At 46.1% G+C, this 20,843-nt stretch overlaps 2 protein-coding genes across 2 annotated transcripts in view; one reads left to right on the forward strand and one right to left on the reverse strand.

Moving 5' to 3' along the window:
• Positions 1 to 989: 989 nt before the first annotated feature.
• znhit2 (zinc finger, HIT-type containing 2) lies at positions 990 to 3,763 on the reverse strand. Its single transcript, XM_069897952.1, has 2 exons — positions 3,646 to 3,763; positions 990 to 2,112 (listed from the first exon to the last, which is right to left on the reverse strand). Exon 2 carries the CDS (start codon positions 1,996 to 1,998, stop codon positions 1,303 to 1,305), a length of 696 nt encoding a protein of 231 aa, XP_069754053.1. The 5' UTR covers positions 1,999 to 2,112; positions 3,646 to 3,763; the 3' UTR covers positions 990 to 1,302.
• LOC138742957 (macrophage colony-stimulating factor 1 receptor-like) overlaps positions 2,680 to 20,843 on the forward strand; it is a 38,015-nt gene continuing 19,851 nt past the window's right edge. Inside the window, exons 1-3 of the mRNA XM_069897830.1 lie at positions 2,680 to 2,871; positions 3,009 to 3,420; positions 20,502 to 20,626. Of these exons, the coding sequence (XP_069753931.1) occupies positions 2,680 to 2,871; positions 3,009 to 3,420; positions 20,502 to 20,626 (729 nt within the window). The remainder of the gene's footprint in view (positions 2,872 to 3,008; positions 3,421 to 20,501; positions 20,627 to 20,843) is intronic.

The following is a 20,843-nucleotide window of genomic DNA, read 5'->3' on the forward strand; positions in this document are numbered from 1 at the left end:
TCCACACGAACCTGCTGGCTGTTGTACAAATTAGCATTCACGTGTTAAAGTAGAAGGTACGATTGATAGGGTTGTCATGACATTGCAGGAAGTCGTAAACTCCAGGGTGATGTTGGTCAGGTGGCAAGATGGGCAGGGCAACAGCAGGGGCATTTCATTCTGGAACATTCATTCAGGAAGACAAAAAAGGCTGGGGTTAACCATGGAGCGACCCGTGGAACAGTGGGGCCTCAGTGTGGTCATCCAGGAATCTGCTGAAGGCAGCAGTGCTTGTGGATGTCATTTTATAAAACATTGGTTAGACCACAGCTGAAATAGACCAGGTTGCCATGTGATAGAATAGATCCAGAACAGCAGTCCAGGCCTTTTGGCCCACGATGTTGTGCTGACCGATGTAAACGTCCACCACACCATGACTCATTTTACTTGCATCCATCTGCCTGTCTCATAGTCTTCTAGATGTCCCTGTTGTACCAGCCTTCTCCTCTACCACCCCTGGCAATGCACATTCTGTGTGTGTGGCGGGGGAAGGGGGGAGACATCCCCCTAACATTCCTCCCTTCACCTTACACAGACGTCCTCTGGTGTTTACTCCTGTTCCCCCAGATGAACGTGCTGCCCATCCACCCTATCAATGCCCCTCATCATCTTTTACACCACGATTAAGTCACCTCCCTTCCTCTGACACTGCAAAGGGAAAAGCCCCCCAATCTGTTAACCTTTCTTCAGAACCGTTAAGAATCCTGCCATGAACCGCGTACTCTGCCTCGGGATCAACCTTCCAAAGGGTTCAGCTTGACACTGATCCAGATGTACTCCATTTGTCACTTTCTCCATCCTGTTGTCACCGATGACCTTGTACATTCTCCACGTCGCCTCCAACCTTCGTGTCTCCTGCAAACTTACTGACCCACCCATTCACCTCGCCCTGGTCATTCATCCCTCAGAAGCAGTCGGGGCTGCCTCAATGAACGTATTGAAAACACAAGTTATTCTTCACCAAGAATTATTTGATTTATTTTTTACATTTATTTGAGCAGTGAAGTCCCCCATTCCCCCAGCCCCACGAAGGGGGAGTTAATGCATTGTTTAAAATTGATCAGAGTGACCAATGTGGAGGAATTTGGTCACACCGAATGTCCTGGGCTGCCCGACGAGTCTATCAAGGGTTTATTTCATGTGGGGAGAGTGTGACATCCGTGGGATGGATAGCCAAATGAAACAGGACAGTCTGTTTTTAAACTCAGCATCACCTCTTCCCCTGGGTCTCTGGGAATGAATCCTGGTGGATCGACCAACAGATCAGGGATCTAGTTCCTCAATTAACACTTTCCTCTCCGGGGGCCGCTTTGCTCCCCAAGCTTTTTCCAGACTGTTCTTGGCCCTCTGCACTTGGAGTAGATGGGCAAGGCAGGCTGCATACTCATGCTGTGCCTCTGCGGAGAGAGTGGGAAGAGTGTGCCGGTGCTCACTTACCCAGGAAAGCAGGAAGCCACATTTCTTCCGGGCCCTGTAGTAATCAGCTCTGCCTGCGTTGGTCTGCGCATCTTGGGATCGCTCAGCTTTGCCCAGGATGCGGATGAGGTGGGAGATGGCAGCCAGGGTGTATTGTCCGCCCAGACTCTCACTGTCTCCGGCCAGGAGGGCAGAAGTGTCCTCCATCGCCCTCACAGCAGGGAATGGGTTAGAGGGGTAGCAGCCGTTCCCGACAGCCTGGGCCCCAGACTGCAGTGCTTCCGCCGTGCTCTCGTAAACATGACTGGCCTTCAGAGTTTGGGAAACATCCATCATTGTGTCCACAAACTCGACCCTCATCCCTCCTGATACATCTCCATTAACGAGCCTCATGGTGAAGGCGTAGGCGTAGAGAACGTTGACTATGCTGTACTGGACCAGAGGCGATGGTTTGGTATTCAATGACTTCAAAGGAGCAATGGTTGTGTGGACAGGAGGAATGGAGTCCTCCATCTCCCAGACACAGTCCGAGTATGGACCCATACCTCTGTCTCCATTGGTCTCCTGCTCTCTATCTGAGCCCAGTCTCACACCTCCGTCTCGATCGTTCTCCTGCTCTCTGTCTGCAACCTGCTGCTCACTCAGCTCTTCCACCACCTGAGAACACAACATAAATTAGTCCAGGTGGGACTTTCCATGGATAGAACATGATTACATGTAGTACCAGACAAGACTGCCTCCCTCTGCATCTCTGCCATCAATCCCCCTTTCAACCCAAATCTCTCCTTCTCTACTCTTCCACACCACTGGAGTCCTTGCCCTTGTCTGCCAATTGTCCAGGGTCTCCCTGGAGAACCAGAGACCTTCACTCTTCTCCAAGGGAACCCAGGATCTTGTCCCTGCTCCCCAACCTCATCAGGGTCCAGATATCCCTCTGCAGCTGGACTCTGGAGAACTGTGGGGGATGCCTAGAATGGCTTTGTCCTGATTCCAATACAGGGCCCCTGATGATTACCTTATTCCAATTAGCCCCCTGACCAGGGCATCATATGTACTACTCTGGGTGTAACCCCTACATTGGGGTTAGTACTCTTGGGTGCTAAGGCTCAGGGTGGGAGGGTAATCCCTGGATCCAGGTCATACTCTCCCAGTTGCGGTGCAATCCCCTGGAGGTGGAGAAACCATTCGGCTGGGGGTAATCCGCTGCGTTCAGATGTGATCCCCATGGGTGGGCACATCTTCTGTGGGAAGAAGCCCGGGGTGGGATCTACCTGTGGGTGGGGGATCCCCTGGGTGGGGTTGAGCCCCTTCTCCCCTCCCTCCGGGAGCCGCCCCCTCTCCTCCCGTCCAGATGCGGCGCTATTCCTCACCAGGCCCCGTCGCCCCGACCGCCGCTCCCACCACGGCCGCCACTCGGTGACCCAAGCCCCGGCCTGTCCGTTCGCCACCTGCCGCTGAAAGTCGGCGCGTTGCTGCTGGCTGAGGGCGGCCCAGAGGCGGCGGGGTCCCGGCTCCCAGGCCTCGGTCTCCCCCAGGCCCCAGGCCTCCCGTAGCCGCCCTGCGCCTCCCGCCCGGGCCTCGGCGCCGGCCCGCAGCTCGCCCAGCACCGCGTCCCGGTAGAAGAGCTCGGCGCAGGCCCGGTGCCGAGGGCCGCGGTAACACGGCAGCGAGCAGTAGCGCAGGTTGCAGCGCGGGCAGGTGTAACGGGCGCCCGGGCCCGAGCACAGGCTACAAGCCTCGGCCTTGTCTGCGGGCCACATCCCCCAGTGGAGTGCACTGCCGCAAAATGGCTCCAACCCCGTTTCACGACAGCCCGGGCCCGCTGCTGGATACAGCGGTTTCACTTCACGACAGCGCCGGAAATGGGCGGTAGCTGCTCCGGGATTTGGGCTCCGGGAGGCAGGGCTGCTCCGGGGTCTGGTGCACAAGCCCTGCCACAGAGGGCACTGCATGTCCAGGAAGGAGGTGGGTTAACGGGGGCAACAGGCGAGTGGGCGCGGACCGGCGAGCTTGTACTGGGAGTAAAAGCCTGAGTTTGCAGACACTGAGTTTGGAGTCAAAACTCACAGCGAACCTCATGCAGCAAAGGTTCAGATACCGAACCAACGCTTCGGGCTTGAGCCCTTCACCAGGTTTTATTGAGTTGCTGAGTTTTGACATAAATTTGTTAGACAGGATTACTCTTGAAACCTGGAAGCGCTGGCAAAATCTCAGTATGTCGGGGAGACGCTGCGGAGAGAGAATCCCAATGCCTTCGTCTCATTCCGGTTTCTCAGCTCAACCATGCGTTCGTGGCCGTCTGGTTCCCTCCCTCGGGTTGTAAACACGTCCCAACTGCCCCCTTCTTATCTGTAGTAATTTACACGCGCGTTGTTGACTTTCCAAGTCCTTTTGTTCCTCCTCCGACGATGCCATCTGGCCCGCATCCTCAAGCCGGCACTTCGTCCCGGCCACATTCTACAATCCCCCTACGGGTGGTTCGAACAGCCTTCAGCCCAACCAGGACAAACGCATTTGTTTCTGCCCACAGATCTGTGGTAGGGGCGGTTCTGAAGGAGCTCCCCACTCTGGGAGGGGTGGTACTGAGGGAGCTCCCCGCTGTTGGGGTGGCGGTACTGAGGGAACTCCCCACTGCGGGAGGGGTGGTACTGAGGGAGCTCCCCTCTGTGAGAGGGGTGGTACTGAGGGAGCTCCTCGCTACGGGAAAGGCGGTACTGAGGGGGATGCAAATATTGTATGAGCTGTAACCCAGAGGTGGATGGGATTAAGCTCTTTAGCCAACACGGAGCCTGTGGGCCGAGTGGCCTCTAGTGCAGGAAGTGTCCTGGTTTCGATGGTGTCGGAGTGCGGAGCGGCGGGTATTTCGGGCAATCAGAACCGTAAAGGAGAAGTTGGAGCAGGGGATCCGCTGACGGTGCCGATCTCAGTCCATCACGACGCTCGTCCTGGGCAGACAGCATGGATGTGTGGATCAGCGTCCTCACTCTGCCCCTGGTCTGCTGGGCAGGTAGGAACTGGATCGGTGTGCGGGGTCCCGGGACATCAACCCGAGGGGGAGAGCTGGTGTCCAGAGGGGGGCAAGGACGCGAGTTCCACGCTGTGGTGGGGCTCAGAGGAGCGTCCGTGTGAGGAACGATGAGTTGAATGGCCGGGAAGCCGCTGCCCTGGTACTGCCCCACCGTTCGACACCCCTTCCCAAACCTCCCTCCCCGGCAGGTCCTGTCCTCTGGGACCACGCATCTGCCCAATAATCCCAGTTAGAACACAGAAACAGGCCGTTCAGCGCACCTTGTCGGTGCTGACTACCTGTTTACCCGTCCTGTCTAAATGCCTCTCTCACTACCCCGGCGCCTACCACTGTGGAAAATCTACCCGCGAACCTTCCCCCATCACATTAAACCCACGGCCTCTCGTATTTGACATGCCTTGGGAGCAGCAGTCGTGCTGCCTCCTTGTTCCCCTTTCACTCCACTCCTCTGTTCCCCCCATCACCAGCCCGGGGGATCATTTACATTATTTTCACCTGGTCTATGTCCCGAGACCAGGAGTAGGAGGTTCCTCTAGGTTGTACACGATGTTGGTGAAACCACACTTAGAGTACTGTGCTCAGTCCTGTTCACCCAGCTGTTGGAAGGGTATGATTAAAATGGAGAAAGCCGCAAGCAGTTTGATAGGATGGTTAAGAAGGCCCAAGGGATATTGGGCTTCATTAGTCTGGGGACTGAGTTCAGGAGTAGAGAGGTCGTGTTGCAGCTCAACAAATCTGGTCACCTAGTTATAGGAAGGATGTGGAAGCTGTAGAGAGGTTGCAGAGGAGATTTACCAGGTTGTTGCCTGGATTGGAGAACAAGTCGATGAGGCAAGGTTAGCAGAGAGGATGAGAGGAGACTTGATCGAGGTCTACAAAATGATGAGAGGCAGAGACAGGGTGGACAGTCAGCACCTGTTTCCCAGGGCAGGATCAGTGTGTACAAAGTGAATGGAGGGAAGTGTAGGAGAGATGTCAGGGGTGTTTTTCATGCAGAGAGTTGTGGGGACCTGGAATGCCTTGCCATGGGTGGTAGTGGAATATTGGGGCATTTAAGAGACTTTTAGACACATGAATGGAAGAAACAGAAGGTTTGGGGTAGGGAGAGGTTAGTATTTTTTAGTAGAAATAGATAGTCAGTACAACATTGAGGGCTGAAGGGTCTATACTGTGCTGTAATGTTCTGTGTTCTAAAAGGTTTCCAAGGACATTATGAGGACTAGCGAGTTGAGTTAGGTTTGAGAAGTTGCTCTGCAGTTTGAGAGGGAGAAACTTGAACCAGATGTATCCTAGTGTTATATAGGGACCTGCAGAGATGAGAGGGGAGCTGATTGGAAGGGGAACTCAGCAGGGACGACAGCAAAGCAGCAATGCTGGAGCCTCTGGAAATAATTTGGAAGATGCAGGATCATTTCATCTCAAAGAAGAAGCAGTATTCTCATGGAAGGGCAAGGAACTGCGTCTGATGACAGAAGTCAAATTCAGCAGAAAGTGTAGCAAAAATGAGGGCAACAAGAGGATTGGGGTATCAGAAGGCAGACAAAAAAGCAGTGGTGAAATGTGATGGGAAACTGGCCAGTAACATCGGAGAGGATGCAGAAAGCTTTTCAGAAATAAAGAGAGAGGCATGGGTAGACATTGGATGGCTGGTAAACAACACTGGGGTGATAGTAATGGGGAACAATGAAATGGCAGATCAGCTCAATCAGTATATTGCCTTGGTTTTCACCGTGGAAGATGTCAGCAGGATGTCAGAAGGTGTCGATGGGGAAAATGGGTATTGTCACTCTTACGAAGAAGTAGGTGCATGGGAAGTTAAAGTCTGAAGGTGGATAAATGGGAGGAGTCACGTGATGGAGTAGTGGCCGGTTGGGGAACTCCAGCCCTCTCTGGAAAAGTTTAAAAAAAAACAAAGGCACAAACACAAAAACTAAAATAAAGTGAAAATAAAGGTGTGGAGAAAATGGCAGCGAAGAAAGAAAAGCCAAAAGCAACGGGAAGAAGAAAAGACGTCGGAAGAAGAAGGTGAAGGCCTTACCTGTCCGAGGAGGCCCGCTGTGGAGAGAGAAGCCCGCTCCCTCAGGTCAGTCAAAGTCCTGAGCTCGGGACTACAAAAATAGCTCGCGGAGCCAAGCAAAAGTGCGCAACTGCGCATGCGCGAGGAGTCGCGCATGCACGATGCGCAAGACAAAAAAACACTGACAGGAGGGGGGACCAGCTGAGGAGTCGATCTCCACAGCTGAAATTGACAGCCACAACACAGCAGCAAGAGGAGAACATAGAAAACAATGAGAACAAGAAAGAAGAGAGTAAAAGGAAATCAAAGAAACAACAGATGACCAACCCAGAGGAAGAAGAAGAGGAAGAATACAGAGAAATGGAAGAAGAAGGGATGGGCAAGTACATGGATATATTTTTTTTTAAAGAATACATGGAATCAATAAAAGAATGGCAATCACAAGAATTTAGTGAAATAAAAAGAAGAATAAAAAGTACAGAAGAAAAAATGAACAGATTAGAGATGGTCATGTCAGATATAGGAAAAAGAGTGGACAAGGTGGAAGAATGAGAAACAACCATAGAAATGGAAGTAGAGGACTTAAAAAATAAATTAGAAGAATTTATGTTAAAATACCCAGCGGTACTTAAAATAGTTATTCCAGGGCAGCAAAACAGACTATTCTCGGATTCGGAGGAAGCACGAAAATTTGCAGAACAACTACAAAACAGACAGAGAGATGAAGACATGTAACGAGAGCAAAAGTGACCACAAACTATATGTATGTGTGTATATGGGTATATATATATATATATATATATGTGTGTGTGTACATGTGTGTATGTATATTTAAAAGAAAATATATAGAGTATAGATAAGAATTAATAACGAAAAGTAAGGGAAGAAAGGAAGTAAGGAGGGAATTAAGAGAGTGACCTTTGTTATATATGAAGATTAAAATCTTTTCTGGGGGGGCTGGGTGGGGAAGAATTACGGTCACTGCGAAATCAGTTGACGTTTGCGAGTGATTTCGCAAATCCAAATGGAGAGGGGAGATGTGGTTGCCCGACAAGGGATAAAGGCCAACTCAGGAAGGGGAGGGGAAAATGGGGTTAAAGGATTTTTAGATAGGAGAGCAATGGAAATATTTTATGTTTTAGAAATGTTGTCTTATAATGTGCTTAAAAAAATAAAACTGAAATGGATAAGAAGGAAAGGTGATGATGAGGAAACGGAAAGGAAAGATAAACAAAGTATAAGATGGCTATGTTGAATTATATGACTTTAAATATTAATGAAATACATAACCAAATCAAAAGGAAGAAACTGTTAAATTTATTGAAAAAAGAAAAAATTGATCTAGCATTCATACAAGAGACACACTTAACCGAAGTGGAACATAAGAAATTAAAGGGAGATTGGATAGGACATGTAACAGCAGCATCGTATAATTCAAAAGCAAGAGGAGTAGCTATATTAATCAGTAAAAATGTACCAATCAAAATAGAAGAGGAAATAATAGATCCAGCAGGGAGATATGCAATGATAAAATGTCAGATATATTCGGAGTTGGAATTTACTCAATGTATATTCACCTAATGAAGAAGATCAAAAATTTATGCAAGATATCTTTTTGAAGATAGCAGATATCCAAGGGAACATACTAATAGGGGGGGGGGGGGGGGATTTCAATCTTAATATGGATTCAAACATCGATAAAACTGGAAAAAAAATTAATAGAAAGAGCAAAGTAACCAAATTTATAATTAAATCGATGCAAGAAATGCAACTTTTGGATATATGGAGGAAACAACACCCAAAGGAAAAGGAATATTCATATTATTCGGGCAGACATAAAACATACTGAAGAATAGACCTATTCCTGTTATCTGCTCACATGCAAGAGAGAGTTAGGAAAACGGAATATAAAGCTAGACTATTATCAGACCACTCACCCCTGTTACTGACAATAGAGTTAGAGGACATCCCACCAAGAATGTATAGATGGAGATTAAACTCCATGCTATTAAAAGGCAGGATTTTAGAGAATTCATTGAACGACAAATTAAAATGTACTTTGAAATAAATACGGAATCAGTGAAAGATAAGTTTATACTATGGGACGCAATGAAAGCGTTCATCAGAGGGCAAATAATAAGTTATGTAACCAAGATGAAGAAGGACTACAACCAGGAAACAGAACAGTTGGAAAGGAAAATAGTAAATATAGAAAAAGAATTAGCAATGAAGGATGACACAACTAAAAGAAGAGAATTGGCAGATAAAAAAATAAAATATGAAACACGACAAACATACAAGGTGGAGAAGAATATAATGAAGACAAAACAGAAATATTATGAACTAGGGGAAAAAACGCACAAAATTCTAGCATGGCAGCTTAAGACAAAACAAGCTAAGAAAATGGTATTGGCATCAAGGAAAAAAGACAAGCAAATCACATATAATCCAACGGAGATTAATGAAACTTTAGAGAATTCTATGAACAACTATATCAAACTGAAAACTAAGGGAAAGAAGATAAAATAGATGAATTTTTAACTAAAATTGAACTACCGAAATTACAAACAGAGGAACAAAATAAATTAACAAAACCATTTGAAATAGAAGAAATACAGGAGATAATAAAAAAAACTACCGAATAATAAAACACCAGGAGAGGATGGATTCCCAATAGAATTCTATAAAACATTTAAAGATTTATTAATTCCTCCCCTCCTGGAAGTAATCAACCAGATTGATAAAACACAAAGCTTACCAGAGTCATGTAAAACAGCAATAATTACAGTAATACCAAAGACAGGGAAAGATCCACTTATACCAGCGTCATATAGACCAATATCTTTACTTAACACAGATTACAAGATAATAGCTAAACTATTAGCAAACAGATTAGCCAACTATGTACCAAAAATAGTAAATCTAGACCAAACTGGATTTATTAAAAAAAGACGAACAACAGACAATATTTGTAAATTTATTAACTTAATTCATGCAGTAGAAGGAAATAAAACTCCAACAGTAGCGGTTGCTTTAGACGCAAAGAAGGCCTTTGACAGAGTAGAATGGAATTATTTATTCAAAGTACTACAAAAATTCAGCTTACCAGAGAAATATATTAATTGGATTAAAGCATTATATAAGGGGCCATTGGCGAAAGAGACAGTAAACGGATATATAGCAAAACAATTTAACTTAAGCAGATCAACAAGGCAGGGATGCCCACTATCTCCTTTATTGTTCGCATTAGCCATAGAACCACTAGCAGAACTGATAAGAACAGAAAATAAAATAAAAGGGATAAAAATAAAAGACAAGGAATATAAAATCAGTCTATTTGCACATGACGTTATAGTATACTTAACAGAACCAGAAATATTAATAAAAGGAAATTCAAGGAACATGGAGAAGTGTCGGGGTACAAGAGTAACGCAAATAAAAGCGAAGCAATGCCAATGAATAATGCGGATTTCTCAAAATTTGAGAAAGAATCACCATTCAGATGGCAAACACAAGCAATGCGATATCTAGGTATACAAATAAATAAAAACATCAGCCATGTATATAAACTAAATTATTATCCACTAATGAAAAAATTACAAGACGACTTAGAGCATTGGAAAGATTTACCACTAACACTGATAGGAAGGATAAACTGTATTAAAATGAACATTTTCCCAAGGATACAATATTTATTTCAGATATTACCAATACGATTAACTGAGAAAATTTTCAAGGATTTAAAGAAAATAATAAGGAAATTTTTATGGAAAGGGTGGATAAACTAGATAAATTAACAGAATGGTATAATCAAGGAGGCTTACAACTACCAAACTTTAAAAATTATTATAGAGCTGCACAATTAAGATACCTATCAGATTTTTATCAAACAAGGGAAAAGCCAGATTGGACAAGATTAGAACTAGATAAAATAGGGGAGAAGATACCTGAACACATATTATATAAATGGGATGAAAAATTGGTACTACGTAGAAATTCTCCGGTATTGCATCATCTGCTCAACATTTGGATGAAGATTCATGTAGAAAGGAATAAAACAAATTACCAACTACCAAAACTAATACTGATGCAAAATCAGCTAATCCCTTTTACAATAGATAACCTTTCCTTTAGAGAATGGGAGAAAAATGGGATCAAAAGAATAGAGAATTGTTTTTCGGGAAATAAACTATTATCGTTTGAACAATTGAAGGATAAATATAATATAACTGATGATACAAGGTTGGTATACTGCCAACTGAAATCCTACTTGAAGGACAAATTGGGAAACAGTCTGAGGTTACCAGAAGGAAGTAATTTTGAATATGTGATTACAGATACAATGATAATCAAAAAATTTATAACAAACATGTATATTAAACTACAAGAAAAGGAGAATGAGGAAACAAATGGTAAAACCAAACCAAAATGGGAACAAGATCTAAGCATAAAGATAAAGAATCAAACATGGGAGAAACTATGCTCCGGAACCATGAGAAATACAATAAACACAAGGTTACGTATGATACAATATAACTGGATACACAGGTTATACATTACACTTCAAAAGTTAAATAAATGGGACCCAACAGTATCAGACAGATATTTTCGCTGTAAAAAGGAAACGGGAACAACAGTTCATGCAATCTGGACATGTGAGAAAGTGAAACAATTTTGGGAAGATCTAAACCAGATACTAAATAAAATCACAAAAAGCAATATACCAAAAAACCCAGAGATCTTCCTCTTAAGTAATATAAAAAATTTGGACTTGATTTGGATGGAGCACAAAAAAGATTTGTTATGATAGCCCTAGCTGTAGCAAAAAAATGTATTATGTCAGCCTGGAAATTAGAAGATAACTTGAGAATACAACAATGGTATATAGAAATGAATAAATGTATTCCATTAGAAAAGATAACATACAATTTAAGAAATAACATTACAATATTTGAACAAATATGGGAGCCATACATGAAACACAATAGAGAAAACCTACCGTGGACATCTACCACCTAAAATGACAGAAGGAGAAGATAATGAAAAGAACTGACTCAGTGGAATTTCTTGTTTATTTTTATTGAGTGACAACATTGTTTAACGGGTTTAATGTATCTTAGGTTCTGAACTTTAAATAAGTGGAGGGGAGGTGAGGGAGGGAGGGTGGGGAGGAAGGAAGGAGGGGGGAGAAAACGACACTATATATTTGAAAAGGAAAATGTATGTATCTTGATCAATATGGTTTATAGTGTGAAAAATAAAAAATTTTAAAAAAAGGTGGATAAATGGACTTCACCCCAGGTTGTGAGATAGGGAGCTGAGGAGATTGTGGAAGCATTAGTCGTGATCTTTTAAGAATCACTGGATTCTGGAATGGTTGTGGTGGACTGGACAGTTGCACGTGTCACTCAACTCACAGAAGGGGGGGGAGACAAAATATAGGGAATTCTAGTGAAACGTGCAAGACTGCAGATGCTGAACACAGAGATGCTGGAGAAACATAGCCAGTCTTGCAATGTCCATAAGGAGGACTGAGAAGGTACCTTGAAGAAGAGCTCAGAAAACATCAGCAATATATCCTTACCTCTGGTGGATGCTGCGAGATAGGCTGCATTCCTCCAGCATCTCTATTATAGCACAATTAGTCTGATGTCAGTGAGTGGCTAGATGTTGGGATCTATTATTAAGGATGGAGTTTTGGGGAAAATGGTAAAATAGGGAAGTCAGCATAGTTTCCTGAGGGGGAACTTTTGTCTGACAAGCCTGTTGGAATTCTTTCAGGAAATGACAGGATGGGCAGACAAAGGAGAGTCAGTGAATGTTGTTTACTTGGATTTTCAACGTGCTCTGCACGAGGCTGCTCTCCAAGATTAACCCCATGGTATAAGGGAAATGTCCCAGTGTGGATAGAAGAAGGCAGAGTGGGGATAAAGGAGCCTTTTCTTGCTGGCTGCCGGTGACCAGTGGTGTTTTGCAGGGGGTGGTGTTGAGTCCACGACTTTACACATAATACAAGTGTATGTAATAATGACAACACTCATCTGCCCCACTGACTCCAGTTTTTTAAACATCTGCGTTGAAGATTGTTGAAGTTTCTCAAAGTTGTATCTGGCAGAATTGAAAAGCATGAATGACTGGGTGTGATTAAGGTTTTCTGTAAAATGTCACATGAAATAATGAAACAAAAGTTCAAGGTTATTGTCTCATGTACTAAGATGCAGTGATAGAGGTTGTTGTGTGAGCTGTCCAGTCAACCTCTCATGCAGAGTACAGCGGTGAATGGAGCAAAACCTAAATTAAAACTGTCAATATATCAACTGGAATTTGTTAAAGTTGAATTAGCAATGGAGAGGAAATGCATTGCAGTTACTTGGAAATCAAATACATGTTTGGGAATGGCACAATGTCATGTATGTGGGGGGAATATACCATCATGTATGTGGGGAGTATACCATCATGTATGTGGGGGAGTATACCATTATATATGTGGGGGGAAGTATAACATCATGTATGTGGTTTCTAGTTCATTTTCTTTTTTGCAATCTATTTTATTAATCTTTGATGACTACATGTATGGAGAAAATCTTAAATATTCAAATGACCCCGAGTCAGTGAGTGAGAACCATGAGAGATGTGCAGAGTTACAGAGAGATAGATCAGTTGGGACAGGGCAAAGGCAGGGGGACTTTACCAGAGTGGGGTCATGCAGGAGTCTGATAACAACAGGAACAAAACTGTTCTTGAATCTGGTGGTGCGTGATCTCACACTCATGAATCGATAGGAAGGGTGTGAAAAGAGCATGGCCAGGGTGGAATGGGCCTCCTTTTCCAATTTAATGGGAGTTATAGATAGAGCCATTGGAGTGGAGGTGAGGGGTGCATGTGAATGCTGAAGGGAGGGCTGTGGTTGCAGGGCCATGGGGAAAACCTCAACCTCAATGTTGACATTTATAATCAGAATACAGACATGACATCGCACACAACCCTGAAATGCTTCTTCCCATGGGCCAGGCAGAATGACCACCTATTGGTAACACAAATTGTGCTCAAGAAAAGACCTGTATACAAATGAGAGAAATGCAAATGAAGAAAGAATTGTTAAGAAACTGCAATATAGAAAATCAATATTCAATAATAAATAACGAGCAAAGTCAGAGCCCTTAAATGAGTCCCTGATTGAGTTTGTGGTTGAGGAGTCTGATGGTGGAGGGGGGGTAGCAGCTGTTCCTGAACCTGGTGGTGCGAGTCTTGTGGCACCGATACCTCTTTCCTGATGGCAGCAATGAGAACAGAGCATGTGCTGGGTGGTGATGGTCCTTAATGATTGCTGCTGCTCTCCAATGGCAGCGTTCCCTGTAGATGTTCTCAAAGGTTTAGCCTGTGATAACCTGGGCTGTGTCCATTACATTTTGCAGGGCTTTACACTCAGAGATATTGGTGTCTCCATACCAGGCTGTGAAGTTGTGCCCTCTTGTCTTGGAAAAACTTTATCACATCTACTCTGTCCAGGCCTATCAACATTCGATATGTTTCTCATTCTTCTAAACACCAAGTTGTACAATGCAAGAGCAGACAAACATACCTCATATGCTAATCCCTTCATTCCAGGAATCAGTCTTGTGAATCTTCTCTGAATCCTCTCCAATGCCACCATATCCTTCCCTAAATAAGGAGCCGAAAATTCTACTCTGAACTCCAGCTGAGGCCTCACCAGTGACTTATAAAGCTTGTATCCTTGCTCTTGTATCCTATCCCTCTCGACATGATGCCAACATTGCATTTGCCTTCTTCACCACTGACTCAACCTGGAGGTTAATCTTCAGGGCATCCTGCACGAGGACTCAAGTCCCTTTGCACCTCCAAATTTTATTTTATTTAAATTTTTTTCCCCATCTAAATTACCTGCCCTTTTATTCCTTCCACCAAGTTTGTGACCATGCACTTTCCAACCATTTGCCACTACTTTGCCCATTCTCCTAATCTGTCTCCGCAGCCTCCTCACCAGCTGCCCCTCCACCTATCTTTGTATCATCTGCAAACTTGGCCACAAAGCCTTTCATTCCACCATCCAAATCATGAACATATATCATAAAAAGAAGTGACCCCAACACCAACCCCTGCAGAACCCCACTGATAACCAGTAGCCAAGCAGAATAGGACCCTTTACCCCCACTCTCTGTTTCCTGCCAATCAGCCAATGGCCTATCCATGCCAGTATCTTTCTGCAATTCCACAGGCTCTTATCTTGTGAAGCAGTTCTTTATCAACATCCACTGCTTCTCCCCTGTCCACCCTGCTTGTGGTTTCCTAAAAAATTGCAGCAGGTTTGACAGGCAAGATTTTCCCTTAACGAAACCATGCTGACTTTGGCCTATCCTGTCATGCACCTCCAGGTACTCTGTAACCACATCCTTGATAGCGATTCCAACAACTTCCCAACCACCAATATTAGGCTGACAGGTCTATAATTTCCTCTCTGCTGCCACCCTCTCTTTTTAAATAGTGGAATTTTCCCATCCTCCAGAATCTATTGATTTGTGGAAGATCATTACTAATGTCCCTACAATCTCTAGCTACTTCTTTCAAAATCTGAGGGTGTGATCTGTCTGTTTTGGAAGACTAATCCACCCTTAGACCATCTAGCTTCCCAAGCACCTTCTCTTGGTGATCGTGACTGCACTCACTCCTCTTCCCTGACACCCTTGAAAGTGCTGAACACTGCTTATGTCTCCTCCCCACCCCGGGCTGAAGCCACTTCTCATCATCTCTGTTCTAAAGGAACATGCTTTTATTCTGCGGCTGTGTCCTCTGGTCCCAGACTCTCCCCCTGTTGGAAATATCTTCACATCCACTCTATCCAGCCCTTTAAATATTTGGTTTCAATGAGATCCTTTGAAACTCTAGTGAGCACAGCCCAGAGCCATCATATGAAAACCCTCTCGTTCCCGGGATCATTCTTCTAAACCTTGTCTGGACTTTCTCCAACATCAGCATCCTTGGATATGGGGCACAAAACTACTCCCAAAGAAGAGATGACTATTGATGCAGGGAGTGGGGTTAAACTCTTGCAGAGGTGAGGTAACAGAGGAGCCTTGGTTTACCTGTAATTGAAGCAGCAGCCTAATGTGGTGGGACCTGAACCCTATGTGGGATCACAATCACTGAGGCAACTTATCACCCACCACTGACATTGGGATGTCACCAATAAACCAGATCGATCTGTGGGAACCTGAATGTCATGGATGAGGAGAGGCAACAGGAAGCAGGAATGAACTTGTGGCTGGTTCGGCACAGGAATTTGACCGTGAAACAAGATCTGGCTTTGTTGCAGGAATGTCAGAAGCCCTCAGCAGGTTAGGCAGTATTTGCGGGAAGAGGACGAGAGCAAACCTTTCATCACTGTTTCCCTACCCATGGATGCTGTCTGTCCTGCAGAGTACTTCAGATTTCCAGCGTCTGCCATAGGTTTGACTTCATTTTTTGAATTCAAAGCATGATGTTCCAGCAGACAGTTCTGTCTCGAGGATGGAGCTGCACTGCAGGAGGTACTGAACAGGTTTCTAGGAAGGAGACCGAACTAAGGGATTTGCAGAAATCCCGGGGTGGGATGTGAATGATCCTGTGATTGTGACTTCAATTCAAATCTACTTTCATACTTTGGGACATTGTGCAGTAGCAGGTGTTACAGAGATACAACCCTTCCAATTCTGGTTTGGATCAGTTTGGATGGATAGAACATGACACCACAGAACAGGCCCTTCAGCCCATGATGTCATGCTGACCCATATATACCTACCAAAAAAATGGAAACCTTCCTTACCTCTGAATCCTCTGTTCTTCCTCCATTTGTGTGCCTGTCTAACATTAAATGCCCCTAATGTTCCAGCCTCCTGCTCACATAATTCTGAATTTTCAGTAACAGAAAGGAACAGGACACCGGTCAAGGAGCAAAGCCCATGTTTGGAGAACAAAGATTTCTGTTGAATAAGGGTGGTGAGAGAGAAGTACATCAGGAACGTTGCAGAGAGGTTTCTAAATCCACATCTCAGCCTTTGATTAGTGACTCATGGTTCAGGGACATCACATTCTCCTGAAGTTGCAAAATCTCACTGCAGATGTGCACATTACCTCAGAGAGACATCTCTCGGTACATCAAGAGCCCGATCAAACACAGATGGGTGAAAGATGTGACTGCACTCTTGCGGGAGGCTGTGGTCATGGATCTCTTGTGAAATCTCGGCAGCACAAGCAGAAGTGGAAGGTTAGAAATGGGAAATGAAATTACAACTCTTTGACAACAGTGTTCTTGCTGGTTTAATGTCAATGCCTGACATGACATCAAACAATGTTAGTTCATTGGCACACAGAGCAGTTGTCTTCAGTTCGAACTCCTTGCCGGTTTGGCGCAGAGGCATTGGTTCCCTACAGGTCTGCATGTGTGTTCACAGCTACTGCTGATCAGAATCAGGATTTATTGTCCTGAACAAGTCATGAAATTCAATGTTTTGTGGCTGCATCATAGAACAAACATTCATATTATAACCATCTTACAACATGACTATACAAAAATGTAAATAATAGAGCCCGAAAAGTGGGGCAGTGTCTTTGGTTCATTGATCATTCAGGAATCTGATGGCAGTGGGGAAGAAGCTGTCCTTGTGCCACTGAGTGCACGTCTTCAGGCTCCTGTACCTTTTCCCTGATGGAAACAGAATGAAGGCATGGGCTGGGTGGTGGGGGTCTTTGAGGATAGATCTGCTTTTTTAAGACCCTGCCTCATGTAGATGTCCTTGATGAAGTGGTTTGATGTTGCAGGTCGAATTAACAACTCTCGGGAGTTTTTCCTGGTCCTGAGATTTGGCATCTCCACACCAGGCAGTGATGCAACCAGCCGAAGTGTTTAAGAGTCTTCAGTGACCTGCTGATTCTCCTCACACACCTCACAAAGTCTAGCTACTGGTGAGCCTTTTTCATCAACATGGAGGCTCCAGGATAGATCCCTGGAGATACTGACAACTGGAAATTTGAAGTTCTTGACCCTCTCCACTACTGCACCCTTGATGAGGACTGGGGCATGTTCTCCTGACTCCCTCCTGAAGTCCACAATCATCTCCTTGCTTTTGTAAATGTTGAGCGCAAGCCTGTTGTTGTGACACCTCTCAAGGAGCTGATCTATCTCGCTCCTGTACGCTTCCTCATTACCGTTTGGAATTCTGCTGACAACTGTGGTGTCATTGACAAATGTGTAGATAGTATTGGAATTGTGCCTGGCCACACAGTCATGGGTGAGTAGAGCAGTGGGCTAAGCACACATCCTTGGGGTGTGCCTGTGTTGATAATCAGTGAGGGGGAGACATTGCTTCCAATTCGTACTGACTGGTCTTCCAATGAGAAAGTCAAGGATCCAGATGCAGACTGGAGTACAGAGTGCAGAGGCTTCTTGACCAGAACTGAGGGATAATGGTGTTGAAGAATGAACTATAGCTGATGAAGATTTTCAGTACCCTGCCAGGTACGCCATCAGGCCTGATGCCTTGCAAGGGTTCATCCTCTTGAATGATATTCTGACATCACCTTGAGCCTGCATGGCCTGCCATAGTGGTGTGTACCTGTTTGACTCCAGCTTCCTCTGGAATTGCCACTTTACATTAAAGATGTCCTCCGCAGAATGTACCTGGACTTCTTGTAGAGATCTGGATCCCTGGTATTAAACACCCTTGTTCTCGCCCTCATGGGAGTGGTAGTACTGAGTGGGTGGGTCAGAACTGGGGGAGTCACTCTGAGGGTGGGTCAGTACTGAGGGGGTCCCCACTGTGGGTGGGTCAGTACTGAGGGGGGTCCCACTGTGGGAGGGGCAGGACCACAGCTACTTAGTGGGTTCTCTACAGGCTTTTGGGTTTGGGCTGCACTATGTAAGACGGATTCAGCTCTTGTACTCTGCCACAGAGTGCCTCGTCAAAATGAATGGGTCCTTGACTTCGCCCATTCCCTTCAACAGGAGAGTATGTCAGGGATGCCTCATGTCTGGCCAATTGTACGCCATCTGCATGGAGCCATTCCTGAGACTTCTTTGTAGGAGATTTAGAGGAATGGTTCTACATGAACTGGACATGAAGAATGTCCTCTCGGCCTGTTTAAGAGTCTTTTAACGGTGACCAACCCCATTGACCTGCGGAGGACGCAGGAGCGCCAGCAGGTCTTCTCTGCTGCATCCTCTGCCAGGTTTAATTGGGCTAAATGTTCCAGTCTTTTGGTTGGTCAGTGACAGGTTGACTCCCTACCAGAGGAGATGCAGCCATTTACGTGGAGCACCACGGATCTCCTCGACTTGGGGCCCACCTGAGTCCAACCGGGGAGACTGGACTGGTGAACTGGCAGGACCTGGAAGCGAAAATCACTGCCCCGCTGGGATGCTGGTCTGGCCTCCTTGGGGTGCTTTCCTACCAAGGCAGGGTGGTGGTCATCAATCATTTGGTGGCCTCCATGTTATGGTACCAGTTGGCCACCTTGGTCCCACCTGCTGCCTTTGCCAGGAGCATTCAGCAGAAGTTGGTGGACAACTTCTGAGGCAACAGGAAACACTGGGTCTCTGCGGTGGTTCTGAGTCTGCCCATTGCAGAAGGTGGACAGTCGCTGGTGTGTGTGAGTATCCAGCTGGGGGCCCTTCACCTTAGGACACTGCAGAGATTCCTGTCTGCTGCCACCCTCCCAGTTGGCACGTGCTGGCCATATACTTTTTCCGACGGAGCCACTGCCTTCACAGGGCACATGGCTGCCTCCAGCGAGAGTCAGCCATGTTACCCTGCAGAGGTTGCCAAGTTATTACCAGGCCTTACTGAAAAGCTGGAACATGGTTGCCTCTGGCCTAGACGACCCCCCCACGACCACCAGTAGGGAGTGGTGACCCAGCTGTGAGCCAAGAGTTGATTGTTGGACCCAGGCCCTGGCATCTCACCCGGGATCCTGTCCCGTACAACCTGAGCCGTCTCTCCTCGACACCCACCGTGTCATTCCGGGGGGCGGGGAGGAAGTTCTTGTTCAGGTTGCTGCTCCACACTTTCCACTTCCTTGCCCTGGTGCACCGCTCAGACACGCCATGATGCCTGGCGTTACCATCTGGCAGTCCGCAGTGTCCCCAGTGGCGTTCGCCCCTTGTACATCGGAGACCTGGCGTGGAGGCTATTACATCAGGCAGTGCCCTGCAACAAGTGTTTGAGTTGGATCTCCCAATTGCCTGCTACTTTTGCGGGCAGAAGGAGACCGTGTACCACATGTACATTGGATGTGCGAGGAGGCAGCCCCTCTTTGCCTTTCTGAAGAGGCTACTCCTCGCATTCTGGTTGCATTGTAGCCCGACCCTCTTTACCTTTGGCCACCCAGTGAGGAAGGGGGCAGGAAGGAAGGGAAATGTCCTGATCGCCTTGCTCCTGGGTCTGGCCAAACTGTCCATCCGTGGCTCATGGAAGCGAGCGGCTCAGGGTTCATCCAGCAACAAAGCGCTGGACATCTTCCGGGGGTGTCTTGGAAAAGGAGCACGGACTGTCCACGGGAGCCATGGAGGGGCTTTGGGAGCGCTGGGCATCGTGGGCTGTGTGATTCTTGACAGGGATGGCATTATTTTATTATAACTGGATAGTTATCTTGTGGTTTGTGTCTAGTAATTGTTTGGTGACTCCAGTATATTTGTGCAATTATGTGAAATAAAGTATATTTTTACCCCAAAAAAAGGAGCAACTGTCAGTCAGTTCTGGATTGTCACCAATTGGTGGAACCTTCCTCACTTCGAATTCTTGCTGGGAGAAGCGAGGGTCTGCGGGAAGCCCGGGTCCTGGCCACGTCCCTCACCCCCCTGACGGCTCTCAGTGTCCATACAGGTCGCGGACAGGCTACATCTGTACGATGTGAATGAAACGGGGTTTGTGCAGCACCAGCCGGCTGCAACAAGTCGGAATGTCGGAGCATTGTACACTGTGTATGACAATAAGCTTGTTCTCGTTGCAGAGTTGAATGTTCAGGTTGAACCCAGGGAGCAGGTACGACTGGTGGGCGAGCCGTTCTCTGCGACCTGCACTGCTCACAGTAAAAGCCTTTTCGTGAAGCTGTGTTGGCTCTCCCCAGAGGGACAGGTTCGCATTCTCACCGATCCGCTCCGCACCGACCAGCTTCTCTATCTACTCATTCCGCTGCCATTCAAAGTGATGTGGCTTCCCTGACCCCTTCGGGGCCCTGGCAGAGTTGCAGAAGGGCCAGGACGTACCCAATCTCCCTCTCTTATGTGAGATCGGGGGGGGGGGGGGGTGCTATATTTTTCTCTGAGGCGTCCGCCACCTTCCTCTGCACTGC

Source organism: Narcine bancroftii, chromosome 9, assembly GCF_036971445.1.
Source record: "Narcine bancroftii isolate sNarBan1 chromosome 9, sNarBan1.hap1, whole genome shotgun sequence".
NCBI classification, from domain to species: domain Eukaryota; kingdom Metazoa; phylum Chordata; class Chondrichthyes; order Torpediniformes; family Narcinidae; genus Narcine; species Narcine bancroftii.

What these genes read in the sequence shown, in the direction of transcription:
- znhit2 (XM_069897952.1), bottom strand. Translation starts at nt 1,998, where the DNA reads ATGGGTCCATACTCGGACTGTGTCTGGGAGATGGAGGACTCCATTCCT.